The 14,104-nt window shown below is 52.8% G+C and overlaps 1 protein-coding gene across 10 annotated transcripts in view; it reads left to right on the top strand.

The window, feature by feature from the left end:
• The window catches only part of SEPTIN9 (septin 9), a 253,554-nt gene that overhangs the window by 233,388 nt on the left and 6,062 nt on the right, over positions 1–14,104 (top strand). For all 10 annotated transcript variants that reach the window (XM_008163849.4, XM_042841180.2, XM_008163848.4 and 7 more), the window contains 3 exons: positions 4,675–4,792; positions 9,244–9,339; positions 11,498–11,594. In XM_008163849.4, the coding sequence (XP_008162071.1) occupies positions 4,675–4,792; positions 9,244–9,339; positions 11,498–11,594 (311 nt within the window). The remainder of the gene's footprint in view (positions 1–4,674; positions 4,793–9,243; positions 9,340–11,497; positions 11,595–14,104) is intronic.

Raw genomic sequence — 14,104 nt, forward strand, 5'->3', positions numbered from 1 at the left:
ACTCTGGAATGCAACACTGCTCACAGGAGATCCTGCAGGCTTTTGTACTGTGATCATCCATCTTTTCTTGCACGCTTTATTCAGCAGTGAAAAAGTTAATGTGAGCACCAAAATGTTCTTCCTTAGGTTCCAGAATCAGCCCCCCATAGAGACAAATAGGAGTTCCCATGCCGAGAGTGCATGTGCCCTGTAGACTGAAGCAAACAGCACCAGCTACTCTACACATGCTTTTCACCACCATAAGGGCTAGTTATTAGTCACTGGACCCCCTGCACAGTACCCTGAGCCAAAAACGCCTGGCTGTGCTGCTTTGCTCCTTGCAATAGGGAGCAGGGATGGACTACCTGAGGCTAGAGTAAGCCATCTCTTCCCACTGCTGCTGCAGTGGCCATATCTATCGTGCATGTAACATCTATGAAAGGGTTAATTTGTGCGTAAGCCGGCTCCCAGTGCTAGTGACTTCTCAGGTGCATTCAGCCAATGAATTTGTTCTGCTTTACTGTTTGTAACTTAGTCTAGCACTAGAGCTTTCCTGGCTAGGCTTCCAGTGAAAGGGCCTCCTTTGGGAAAGGCCTATGGAACTTAATAGAAAATGGTATTTTTCTATAGGGTTTTTTTTGTTTTTTGTTTAGTTTTTAAACTGTCCAATAGAATTTAATAGCAAATTGTATAGGATGGTCCAGAAAACAGACAGAAACATGATTTGCTCTGTGTGAAACTCAGTTACTTCTCTAGAGCTCTATTTGTTTAATCCCTGTGACTTTCATTTGATAGGAGAGTAATAGCATTTTCAAAGCACTTTATAAAGGCAGCCAATCAAGCTTCCTAACACTTTGTGTGGGAGGAAGAGAGGGAAGTGGTCCCCACGTTAAAGGTGAGGGGACTGAGACAGAGGATATACCGGGTCTAAGACCACACACCTTTAAATTGTGTCAGTGGCAGAGCTGGGGTTTGGCTTCAAAAGACCCGGATCATCTATCTTATTACTGGACCCTGCTGCCTATAGGCTCAGAACCGGCCCTGTGTGCTCTGCTACTAGCAGGGAGCTGTGACAAAGTGTAACTCCCCAGCAGCCAGCCTGGCTGTCCCATGCCCTGTCCTGGTATCGAGCCCCGAAGCAGGAATGCTGCTCGCTGCGCTGGTGTAGGAAGAACTGCTGTTTGGGAAAGTCCGCTGACCTCGGTTCTCCAGCAGTGGGAGGAAAGAGCTCAGCAGGATGCCAGGAAGCTCTGCCTTGGGGACTCTGGGAAAGCACAGGGCCCCACAGTGCACAGAGCTTACTCCGTTTGGTCTCTTCTGACAGTGTCTTACTATGGGGGGGTGTAGGTTGGGGGATTACGGCTTCATGGATGGCCTAGGCCTACTGGGGTCAGATAGAGGACCTGGCTGATAATAGAGAAGAGTTTGCATCTCTGAGTCCAGCCGCTGACCCTACAGGGCATGAGGATTGAATTGCACACATTGGAATTTGTCTGCTATGGTGGGGTAAAAATCTTCCTATAGACTCAGGGCCTTCTTTTCAAAGACCACACTGGGTGAATGCTGGGAGCAGTGCAGCCTGCCTCATGGGATCGGGTTTCTGCTCCTCCAGCCTCCCCTCTGGTCTTTCACACCATCTCACCATTCTTGGTGCAGGAGCCACCTTCCTGGCAACTCTTGCCACCTGGAACGGCTTTTCTGTATCTCTCCAAATCCCAAGTCTGCCTGTACCTCTCTCTGGAGATATGCTGGTGTTGCAACTGTGTTGTTTGTCAAGTTAGAGCATCGATGGAAAACCAGTCATCGGAAGGACGCTACAGATTGAAAGGTGTCTGGTGCTCTTAATGCTGTAAGATCCTTAAGATCAGACAGGATTGGGACCTCTGTTTTAGGGCTTGTACGAAAGGCAGCAGTGCCCCCTATTGCTGTGCAGGAGCATTGCTGCAGTGTTGAGCTAGAGGGGAAAGCACCACGACTGAGTCAGAGTGGGCTGGTGATATGGGATGCTCGTAATCTTGCAGCTGTGTGTGCTCTGTCAAGAGCACCTCCTCTGCCTCCTCACCCCAGTATTAAGTGTGCACAATCTATATTGTACATAGGAGACTGTCCTTGGCTGTTAAGAATACCGCAGCACCTAGAGGAGATGCATTGCTGTTGCCCAGTCACCCAACCCCACTGGGATGGGCTAAGCGTGGTGTGTAGATGCCAGCAGATCCAGAGCTATGCAGCTGGCTGATGTCGGGCCTGGGTGCAGATGTGGATGTGTGGCTTTGCACGCTGCTGTTAGAGTAACAAAGGGCAGCCCAGGCCCCTACAGTTCTCAGTGGACCCAGGCAGGCTTGATAACTGGTCTCCGACATTGAGATCAGAGTTAAAATCCAACACACTTCTGATTGTGACTCAATCTGCATTGGCCACATACACTTCCCCTTCTTCCATCTAAAACAAAAGCTGATGATAGAGGCAGGAACATCCTGTCAGCGGGGGGGTGGGGGGAGGCTTTTTTAAAGGGGAAAAGCTGTTTGAAAAATTGCAAGGAGAACAGGAGGGAAAGAAGTTCTTGGGGAGAGAAACATAAGAGTGATGTATCCCAGGAGGGTTGGCAAATATATTCTGCAGAGTTCCAACCAGCACTCACCAACAGGGGTCTGCTCAGATGTGTCCTTGGAGGTTTCCTTTCCAAAGCCAAACTAAGCTCTTGTTTTCCTGGAGCTCAGAGCAATCTGTGACTGCAGAGTTTGTATTAGGACCTAGCTCTCCCTAATGCTACTGATGTGATCTCTAGGCTTTTGGGTGTGTTTGCCCCACTACCACTGCTCTCTGTGCAGTAGAGAACATAACCTCTCTTGTGTTGAATCTCTCCACGTCCTCCATGCATTGTGGCCACAGCTGCACTGTGGCCAGCTGAATGTAGAAGAGGAATTCTAGGCTTGCACTGGCCACAAGGCATCTGAATGAGACAATGTTGGCAACTCAAAGCTAACCCCTGCCTTTCAGAGTTGGGATTGCTACAAAGCTTTGTAGCAATCCCAGTTGTGAAAGGCAGTGGTTAGCTAGCCTGGCTCCCAAGCAGGAAGTGGACTTGCCTACCTGGGAGGCGAAAGGCTTTGAGTTGCCAACATTCTCTCCTTCCCTGAGTACAGAGGGGCCAATCTCCCGGCTTACAGAACAAGACTGGGGTTTGGGAGAGCTGGTGTGTAGACCCAGTTCTGTCGCTAAGTCAAGTATGGCCTTGGGCAAGACATGTTGGCTGCTCTGTGCCTCGGTTTCCCCAACTGTGCACTGGGGATAAATGCACCCCCATCTGTGAGGCAGGACGGTGAGGCCAGGATTGATTAATGTGAAGTTGCATTAATTTAGTGTTAGCCCTTTGGCTCCAGCACTGGCCTGGCTGCGCCCTTTCCTCACTCTCCCTGCCTTCACTACTACCCTGGCGTGCTCTGACCAGTTTCAAGCAGGCAGATTCCTTGGGATTTCCCTCACCCAAGGGACTTCAGTGCTCATAAAGTGTCCCTGTTTCCCAGCACCATACATGGCAGTGTGCTCGCTTCTTTCCAGTAGTTTGTTCTTCTTACCACTCTGCTTCCCAAGCTGTCTGGGGTCCCCTCAGCCCCATGGGAATGGTTTGCTGTCCCTGGCACCATGTCTGGTTGCCTGATGAGGCAGTCGGAGCGGGCGGGGGGATCGTGCCTCACTCAGGCCAACACAAATAGCTGCAAATCCAAATACTCAAATTGTGTGTGTTCTTCGTGAGGGGCTGGAGCATTCAGGACCCCAGCAGCATCCAGGCCAAAAGAAACAGCCATGGCCTTGTGTTCCAGCAGTTTGCCTGGGTGGATGGAATTAGCTCCCTTACGCTGTTGGGCAGCTGTCAACGAGACCGGAGGCCACGCTTGGTTTTAGACGGCCTTCTAGCTGGGGTCCTAAGAAGGACAATCATTTGGGTTGTGAATTCTTTGTAGCTTTGAGGCATCTGGTTTTCCCTTTATGCTTCATGTCCTCTCTAACCCTGCTGTGGAAGTAGAGTCCACTGCTACTGCTCAGTGTGGGGATTAACCAAGTCCTCCTTTTTATCTGCACTGTCAGGTCTGTTGTTTTGGGTGAAATTCACCCCTGTGCAGTGGGGTCAGTACAAAGCGTGTGGTCCATAGGCCAGTTACTCTGTGTGGGGGGAAGGGTCATGATTCCACTTCATTCTGATCAGGTGCCAGGATGGGCAAAGTTTTATACAATGGGTCACCCTTAAACTGTCCAATTCCATTGCACAAGGAAGGCAGGAGGATGGCTTAGCAGACAGAGCCCAGCCAGGAATGCCTGAGTGCTAATCCTAACTCTGCAAAGGACTTGTGTAGCCGTGGCAAGTTCCTTAAAACCCTCTGTGGCTGAGAATCCTCACTAAGATAAAAATCCTCTCCTCCTTCACAGAGTGTTGAGGGTTAATAAATGATTGCAGGGCACTTGGAAAATGGAACCTGGCATGTTTCCGTATTTGTGTCTGTCTCTATCCCTCTCCTGCTTTTAAGGAAATGTTGGTTGGAGGGGGATGTTCACCAGCGTTACAAAATTACTTTCCCGCCCACCCGCCTTTTCCTAGGCTCTGAATACCCTTTCTGTGCTGGGGATTCTCCCCCTGCAACAGCCCCAACGTTGCTATTGTTGACGTCTGATTCCCTTTCTTCTCTGCTGTGCTTTTAGCCTCCGACCGCTAGACATCGAATTCATGAGACGCCTGAGCAAAGTGGTGAACATCGTGCCAGTCATCGCCAAAGCCGACACGTTAACGCTGGAGGAGAGAGACTACTTCAAAAAACGGGTAAGGGGATGGCAGCCGCTCCCCAGCCGGCACATCTTCTCCCTCCCTTCCCCACCGCCCCCTGCATGGCTGCAAAGCTGAAGGACTGGCCTGGAGCCCAGAGCATTCCTTGGGCTGCAGCTCTGAGTGATCCCATGTGGCAGGAGGAAGGGCCTTCGCCTCCAAACAGTTCCTTGTGTTTCTCTTGGATCTCTGTCAGCTCACAGTGGATTTCAAGCTCTTGGTCTCCCTCTGCATGGCTGTTTTATTTTTCCCCCCAAGTCTGCTTTTATGGTTTTTAGGAGGCTGGTCCTGCTGTATGTCGAGCCTCTAAACCCTTTTTGGGGAGTCTATATTACTGCACATACAAAAGCCTGTGCTGAGATTCTGTATCATTGCAGGATACAGTGATGATCCAGAATGCAGGCCAAGATGTATGCGTGCTGAGCTCAGCTCTGAGATTGACGGGGGAAGCAAACGATGCAATTCCCTTGTCTCAGTCTACAGCCAAGCGTGCTGTTTCCTTGTGGTGCCGCTGCTTTGCTTTGGCTTTCAAAGGGCTATAAATCCAGTAATGTGACCGATGATGTTGCTGCAAGCGTGATGGTCTCAGCATGTGCTGCAGAAATAAGCAAGCCGCCAGTCGCCTCTTGGATTGCTGCTTCTCGAGTCTGAATTGCCATTCTGAGCATAAATAGCCTGGGTTTTGCCAACCCAATAGCTCAGCCAGCGTTCCATAAATATCCCCACGGAATGCAGCAAGGCTGACGCAGGAAGGAAACGGGCAAGGGGTGGAGTCAGGTAGGTGCAGGGAAAGGGGTCTCAGGGTTGTCCTGCTGACTTCAGGATGTCCTGGTCCTCTAATCCAATATTAACCCATAAGAGCCCAGCGGGGAGGAGGGCTTTGTATGTGGTAGCAAATAGCTTGAGGTGCAAGGGTTCATTGTAAATCCAGGCTCAAGGCAGTGAAGGAGAATATGAAGCACAGCTAAATCCACGTGCTCAAATGTCTCCATAAGCATCTGACTTGGAGCAACAGAAGCCAAGAGATGCCCAGTTTGATTCCAGCCCATTCTTGCCTTGGGCAATATAGCAAGGCTATGGGGAGAGGGTTTGCTAACGTTCTGCATGAGGAGGGACTCTCTGGGTGGGGGGCAGAGCACAGATTGTCGTATCCAGGTCATCGGGGGATGCTATGGATGGTGGAGGGAGGCTACAGAGCTCTGAAGCCTGCCTGGCTGGAGTCTTACTCAAAGCATTGCTGCGGAAGGGGAGGAGCTGCCCTGCTCACTGAACGTCATCTGCCTGCTGGGGTTCAGAGCTGGCTTGAGCATCTCCCCGCCCCATCCATGGGAGAGAGGGCCATGAACTGAAACCACCGATCTGACTTGTGGGGTTGAATCCAGATTTCACAGCTGGGTCCATCTCTACAGTGGGCCAAGCAAAGTTTTGGAAATGGAGCCAGATCTTGTGGCCCAGCCCAGGCTGCGCTTTATCAGGCAGCCCGTGCTCTCGGGGACAAGTGAAGAGCGGTTGCGGTTGGGGAAGGGTTGTAACAGCGACGGTCTAGCCTGCCGTAGTCTGGTATTTCCCGCTGACTTTTCCACAGGCCGTTTGCTCAGTTCAGAAGGTACAAGGCGTGTGCACGCGTGTGTGTTGCTCCCTCTCCGTCTGCCTAGCTGCTGGAGCTAGAGTCAGTCCGGAATCTGAAAATCCAGCTTGGCTCACTGTGCCTCAGATATCATCCTTGGCAAGAAAAGCCTGTGCTTTCGGAACGGAGCTGACAATGTTGACGCGTCAGGCGCAATAGAATCCAGCTGGCTCTCCCGGTGCCGTATTGGCTTTGTCAAGGAAGCAGGAACAGATAGAACTTGAACACTCAGCAAATTTTGCCCTTCGCTGTTTCAGCGCTGTACCACCCTATTCACTCTAATCTCTGAGCAGCACTGGGCCCTGGTAGCAGGAAGGCAGGCTAAGCAGTTCCTCCTTTTTATTGAGTTACATTTTTTATCATAACCAGACTCTTAAAATCCTTCCCAAAGGGAGGTAAAAACGTAACGGTGTTGGTCTATGCACCATGTGAAACTGGACCCCTTGCACCCTTCTGCAACTGGCTCTAATGGAACCAATCAACAGCTCCGGATCCTCAGCTGATGTAAATCAGGAGACAGTGGAGCTGTGCTGTTTTACACCAGTTGAGGATCTGGCCCCCAGTGGTCAAATATGGCTCTGGCAATACGGGTTAGGGGTGTATGGGTGTCTCTCTCTCTAGATCTATATACACGGGCACAGCTGTAATATGCAATGGCCTCATCTGCATTAGGTGGCCATAGTGTATTGGAAGGTGATTTAGCTGGAACTGCCTTTAAACTCTGTTTTCTGGCCCACCAGCGGCTGTGTTGTCCCCATTCAGATCTCAGTAGGTCCGGATTCTGTTCTTGCTTGGGTGGGGATAATTCCCATGGGCTGGGTGGCATTATTCCAGATTTACGCCAGTGCTCTGTTAACTTACACCAAAGTGGAGTCCAAAGACCTGCACAGTTGTTCCTTCCCACATTAAAGCCAAGCCTGCTCCTGAAACCGCAGCATGTCTTTGCTGGTGTTACGTGACTTCCCCGCCCCCAAGAATGGAGAGTGCTTTCAGGTGGGGAAGTTTGTCAGAGTGGATGTTTCTGGCTTGGGGGAGGGAGTTCACCTCCCCTGAAGTCCAGGGCTGATATAGAGCCAGTGCCAGCCTCACAGCACTGGCACCATTCAGACTTGGATTCAGACGTGAGTTTTCTTCAAGGCAAACAACACAGGTGTGTTCTGGTGCTGATGGCACCCGAATCTCCCTCCAGGAAGCTGGTATCCTGGTGTGCGTCTAGTGCATGCACCTCAGCGAGATGTTCACAGCACTGGGGAGTGTGGGCCAGCACACTCTGCACGCCCCCCCGCTCGGTGTCAGGGTTGCTAATCCCGTGCACATTAGAGGATTCAGGAGCTTGAAAATCCCTGACACTGATGCCCGGTTGGATTCAGGAGCTGAAAATCTGCCCTTCTCCCTGGGTGAATGGTGCAGTGCCAGTGCTTGGTTTAAACCTGACACTGATCTGGCGTAACAGACCATCCACCTGCGTGGGTAGGATGCTCTGCCCTTTAGGCCTGGTGTGGAGGAGGGAATGACCTCAACTGTTGAACGACCCAATGCTACCATCTGCTTAAGGCAGTGAGGAGCAGTGTGTGGTGTGCCAAGGGGAGTACGAGCCACCCCTCCACCTCAAACCCATGGATCTGGGGGGTGGCTGAGTAGCTGGTGGAGGATCAGCCCAGTGTCTAGCAGGGGAGAAGCTCTGGTGTTGTCTCAGACACATAGCAGGTCCCAGACTGCGAAGTGAGGCTCCCTCAGAGCAAGTCTCCTGGCAGATGGTTTGTTTTCAACTGAAATATGTTTGAGATCCCATTCCAGGCTCTTCAGCCCCTGGGGCTTGGGTGTCACTACTCCACTGTGCTTCTCGGAGCAGGGTGCCTCTCTCCTGTGGTGTTATCCTGTGCAGGGTCCATGGTGGCGTAACCCGCTGATCAGTGTGTGTCTGTCCTCCTCTGAGCTCGATCCCCAGAGAATGGGAGTCTGTTACTCTGCCCAGCTACTGAGCACGACCCTGGAGTCTGCAGCTTTAGCTCATGCTTTCAGCTCTGGAGGCCGCTGGCTCAGTTTGCAAGGTATCAGCCAAGATTGCAGCCATTGCAGTAGCCAATGCCATGGAGCAGCTTGGTTTTCTCCCCACGGTGTCAGGCTGGACAGAGGCACACTGTTCCTGGAGCGGGATTTCCCACACCGTCTGTGTTCTCATTCATGGCCAGCTGCAGCGCCTACCTGAAGGGACATTATAAAGGTCTCAGATAGAAAGAGCAAGTTCGTGCATCTACAGTTCACTGTCCCCACAGGATCCCTCTCAGGATATGCAGCACCAGATCTGGGGTTCCTCTTCCAGGGAATGGGAGCAAGACAAAAATACCAAACAGTGGCTTGCTAACTTATTCTGGGGCACCCAAACTTGCCCACCTCCAAGTCTCATGAGCACGTGCCTGGGAGATGCATGGTCGCCCTGACTTGCTGCAGATGGTGCAGGCTGTCACTACCCTTTGTCTTTTTAATATGAAGGCGGGGCCCAGCTTGCAATGCTTCATCTTGATCTGTGTGGCCTTCTGCTCCGCTCAGAGATGGACACTATCCTGGGGGCGGTGGGGTGATGGAGAGAGGATCTTCTAGAACTTCACGGGCTGCACTTCAGGCTGGGTGGATCAAACATGTGTCCTTCACTGAGCAGTAAGGAGGGGAGGGGAAGCAAGGTTGCCTGACTAGTTCCAAGCTGGGAAGGGCTTTGCGTTACTCTAGGGCCATTCAGTATTGTGCAGGATGCAGCCTTGCTATGCAGCAGCCGTGGTCATGGAGTCTAACGTGGTGTCCTTTCCGTGTCCGTCTTCTTCAGATCACGGCCGACCTGCTCTCCAATGATATTGACGTGTATCCCCAGAAGGAGTTTGATGAAGACTCTGAGGACCGGCTTGTGAATGAGAAATTCAGAGTGAGTGGACGGTGCTTTCATCCTGTAGCACTGTGGCCCAGAGCTCTTTGAGCTGGGCCCTACGGCTCCAAAGGCTTGTGAAGATTTTGTGGGGGTTCAGCAAAGTGCCTGTATTTCCTATCCAAGGCCGGTGCACTTTACCCCTGTTTGTGCACAGAGACTGGAGACAATATAGAAAGAGAGGGTGGGAGATTTGCTCCCAAGGGCATGAGTATTGCCTGATTTCAGCCTTAGCCTGGGATGCTGAGCCCCGTCCTCCTGGCAGCAGGCTGGCTGGGTGTTTGCTCCACTTCCCTCCCACAGGGATAGGAAAGTAGGTAGAGTGGCCTTCCTTCTTGTGTTGTGTCCCTGACACCACTGGTCTGGGCCTTGGGGAATATTGGCCGTTGCTGCTCTCCGAGGAGCAAGCAAAGGCCTCCTGCAGCTGGCGTTTGGGGGCTGGGGCTGTGACTTGTTTCCAGATGGCTCATTGAGAACTGGCCTGGCAGTTAGAGTCCGGCTCCCTAAATGTGACACGCTGGACCATGGTATTCGCCCAACAGGGGCCCTGGAGGCAAAGCCAGGCTGGGAAGCTAGGCTAGGAAGAGGAGGACTCTGAATGAGAACATTTCCCAGCCCTTTGGCACCCACTGATACTTTCTGACTCTGAGATGCGACAGCTGGCAGTGGGGCAGCAAATCAGCCATTAGCGATGGGCTAGTATCATCTTTCTGCCACTCTTTCAAGCCCTCTTGCCCTTTGAGGTGTCGCTGCAGCTTCCTCGTAGGTCAGGGGTGGGCAAACTATGGCCCGCAGGGCTTTGGATCCGGCCCACGGGATTGCCCCCTGTGGCGCCACAGGCCCCGTGCCGCTTTCAGCAGCGGCCGGCCTGACGTCCCTGCGGCCCCTGGGCCCTTGCCTCCAGGCACCGGCCCCCGCAGCTCCCATTGGCCAGGAACGGGGAACCACGGCCAATGGGAGCTTCGGGGGAGGTACCTGGAGGCCCAGCAAGGGGCAGCAGCGCTTCCTGGAGTGACGCGGGGCCGGGGCCAGGGCAGGCATGCAGGGAGCCTGCCCTTGCCCCCGTGCATGCTGCTGCCACCCCAGAGCCCGAACCCCTCCTGCACCCTGCCCCCTAACTCCCTGCCCTAAGCCCCCTGCCTGCACTGCGCACCCCTCCTGCACCCCAGCTCCCTGCCCTGAGTCCCCCTCGTACACCTCGCACCCTTCCTGCACCCCAACCCCCTTCCCTGAGCCCCCTCCCACATCCTGCACTCCCTCCCGCACCCCAACCCCTTGCCCCAGCCCTACATACAATTTCCCCACGCAGATGTGGCCCTTGGCCCAAAAAGTTTGCCCATCCCTGTGCTAGGTTATGATTCTCCCTCAACAGCCTTTAACAAGTGGGCAGAGGAGCCCCTCCGCGCTGTGCGCTGTTGCCAAGCCATGTACAGGCGATGCCCTTTTCCTGTCGTGCTCTGGGTGGAGGCATCCTGTTCTCTGAAGAGAATTTCCCTCTGGCGGCACTATTGGTTGGAGGCTTTAAATAGTAAGAGCTAGCCGAGAGGGGCACGATTGGAAGGGAGCGGTCAGGATAGAGATGCGTTGGCAGATTTTTATTGGTGTCTATGACTGGAGCAGCAGGGGGCATTGCAACAAATGGTGCTAACCGCATTCACAGAGCTGTGTGTGAGGCCCTGCCCAGCGCTTGCTGAGGTGATCCGTCCCCTCGCTTTGGTTTTCGAAAGCCCCCAATCCCCCATTTTTAGTCCTGGCTGCCTGCCGTGTTTCACAGAGCTACCACCCGTCTCCCAAAGGGAAGCCGAGGAAGTTGGGCCCTTCTTGGGAGAGCAGCTGCGGTTGGGTTGGCCTCACACATGGCGGCGGCGATGTTTCTAGCCTCCGTTGCTGTGCCCCCATTAACGTGCATTGGAAACAGACAAGTCAAACCTATGGAGATGTTCCTGTGAAACTCGTCAGTAAAAAATCCCCTCTGTAGATTTCTCTGGAGGAGAGACCCACAGCCCGGAGACCAGAGCTCTTAAACACTTACCGGACCGGCTTTGCCTGCCGGGCTGGCTGTGGATTATCCTACCCAACGCCGCTCTGCCCAGTTTGGTTTACCTGCTGGCTTCCTGGATGAAGCCATTAACCTGTGCACTATGTTCTGTCCCTCCAGGAAATGATTCCATTTGCAGTGGTGGGCAGTGACCAGGAATACCAAGTTAATGGGAGAAGAATTCTTGGAAGGAAAACAAAGTGGGGCACCATTGAAGGTAGGGGCTGTCGTCGTTTGCTCCCACCACCCCCGTGTCTGTCTTCTGCAGTGTTTGAACGGGAAGTCAAAGGGTGGTAATTGGAAGCATGTGTAATATGTGGATAGAGCGCGCACCACTGCCCTCTCCAGAATAGAGCAGGGTCCAGTTCTGGGGTTTTGATGGGAGTGGATCTTGAAAGCCTTGTGACACTGCAGAGCCCAGGCCAAGCATCCCAGAGCCTGGGGTCTCATAGCTGGTGGGCAGCTTGTGTGAAATGACTCTGGCAGCTCTCCATTCACAGCGAAGCAGACACGGGTGAGGTTCCCTCCAGAATGGTGCTGGGGCCCTACAGAGGAGATTACATGGCTGCTATTGAAGGAGAAGCACTGGTGTTTGATAAGTGGTCATAAGGGAGGCAGTATGGCCTAGTGGTTAGGGCATCAGTCTGGAGTCCAGGAGACCTGGGTTCTGTTTCTAGCTCTGCCACTGAGCTGCTGTGACCTTGAGCAAGTCACTGGCACTCGTGGAACCTGTCTCCCCTCTTACCGCTTTCTCTGCCTTGTCTGTTTAGACTGTTAGTTCTTTGGGTCAGGCACTGTCTTAGTGTGTACATGCCTAGCACAATGGAGCCTGATCTCAGCTGAGGCCAGTGAAGGTGCTACTGTAATACAGATCAAGAGCTCCCCCTCCTACGCTTCCCCACAGGCCTTTGAAATATTTCAGTCTCTGATGCCTGTTCCATGCTCCCCTCACCCCTCTTGCCCTTCCCTCCGCCCCCAACGCAGTGCATCCCCGCACCTCCCAAAGCAACATTCCCACCGCTGCCCTGCAGTGTCATGGGAGTTGAAGGACCAAGGAAGAAGAGGGCTCCTGAAGAATCCCTGCGATTGAGGGTGAGAGCAGGGTCATTTCTGAGCCCTTTCATTGTTCTCCTGACTGCTGGTTAGGAGGGGAGGATCCTCCACTGCTCCCGTTGTTTTCCTTTCTGTTGTCTCCCTTCTCTCCTGTCTTCTGCCCTGATGCCAGCATCTTTCTCTTGTTCAACAACTGCCCCAAAGGAGGGGCCTGGCTGCAGGAGTGCCATGTAAGTGTGGAGATTCTCTTAACAGGCTCTAGAAATCTGTTTTCCTAGCCTGCAGCCATTATTGGTGCAGTTGTGCCTGGAAATCTGTAGTCCAAGGTGACCTGAAACTGCCGCATTCTGATGGAGAGAGACAGGAAGGAAGCACGTGAGGGGATGGGGATTCCGTGAGCATTTTCCACCAGAAGCATCTGGTCTGCCCTAGAGACTAGAGAATGAGGGAGGAGAAGATGATATTCCAAGAGAGCTATTGTGGGGGGTTGGGCTGTCCCTTGTTTAACTACAAGGGCCAACATACACTGGAGAGAGAGCAAGCCTTTGTTACATATTCACCCCCTTTATCCCTGCAAGGTCCTAGAGCTCCCCATACCCATCTCTGCTGCCTCCCAATGGTTCTCCAGAGAAGACTGGACACGCCTGCTATTGCTGAGGAGGAACGTGTGCCTGTTAGGAGGTGGCACTCCCATTCAACAACTTCTATCTGTCCAAAGGAACAAAAATGGGCACAGCCCCAATTTAGCACTTTTTATTTTATTTTATTTTGCCAGTCACCTTCAGTGGATTCAGCTGCACTAGCAATAGCCACTGTGCTCAGTTGGGACTTTCTCTGCCCCACGAAATAGTCTCCATCCACCTACCCCCCACTCCCTAATCAGCAGAGGCTGGGAATGAAGGATACTGAGTGGTGCCATCTTTTGCCTCTCTGAAAACGCTAGGATCAAGTTGAATGGGGGCGGGGCCCTTCTTCCCATCCCCCCAGTGCCTGCAGGGGGCACACAGCCTTTTTTTCCATCTTGCTGCTTCATGAAAGGGCCCACAAATAGCCGTATCCAGCTCCTCAGGCCCTCCCTGCCTTGCATCTGGAAGGGACCCTCCACGCACCAGGCCAGTCTCCTCAGTTGCTTCAGGAGCCTGAAACCGAATGCTGGCTGCCTGCGGGGGGGTTAAGGGGGGTGTCTGTGCAGACGGGCAGCCTCTCAGCACCCGCTGGGGTGTTTGACTAGTCCTGTCCAGGACTCTCGCGGGATCTGTTCTTCTCTCTTCCCCACCACGTGCTGAACCTTCCTTTCTTCTTCCTCCTTCCACTCTGCTTTCCTCTTTTCATTTCTTTTTTTTTCTCTCCCTTCTTTCCTTCCACAATCAGTTTCACGCCAGCATTTCACTGGGGAAGCATACCTCTAACAGACGACACATACTCTGCTCTGGGTAGCAAGGATCCCAGAGGCACAGTCCATGTGATTTCACTGCTCCCTCCCTCTCTTCCCCCCCACCTTCCATTTCAGAGCTTTTTCGATTCTTTTTATAGAAATCCTATTTTGAGTAAGCGCTTAACAAAGATGCCAGAGAAACCCATTTTATTTTAAACCCTCGGATGCCCTCTTGTGGCCCGTTCTTGGTAACTCTCAAGGCTTGGCAGTGATGGTCCTAGGTGGGTTTGTGAGAAATG

This window comes from Chrysemys picta, chromosome 12 (genome assembly GCF_011386835.1).
Source record: "Chrysemys picta bellii isolate R12L10 chromosome 12, ASM1138683v2, whole genome shotgun sequence".
NCBI lineage: Eukaryota > Metazoa > Chordata > Testudines > Emydidae > Chrysemys > Chrysemys picta.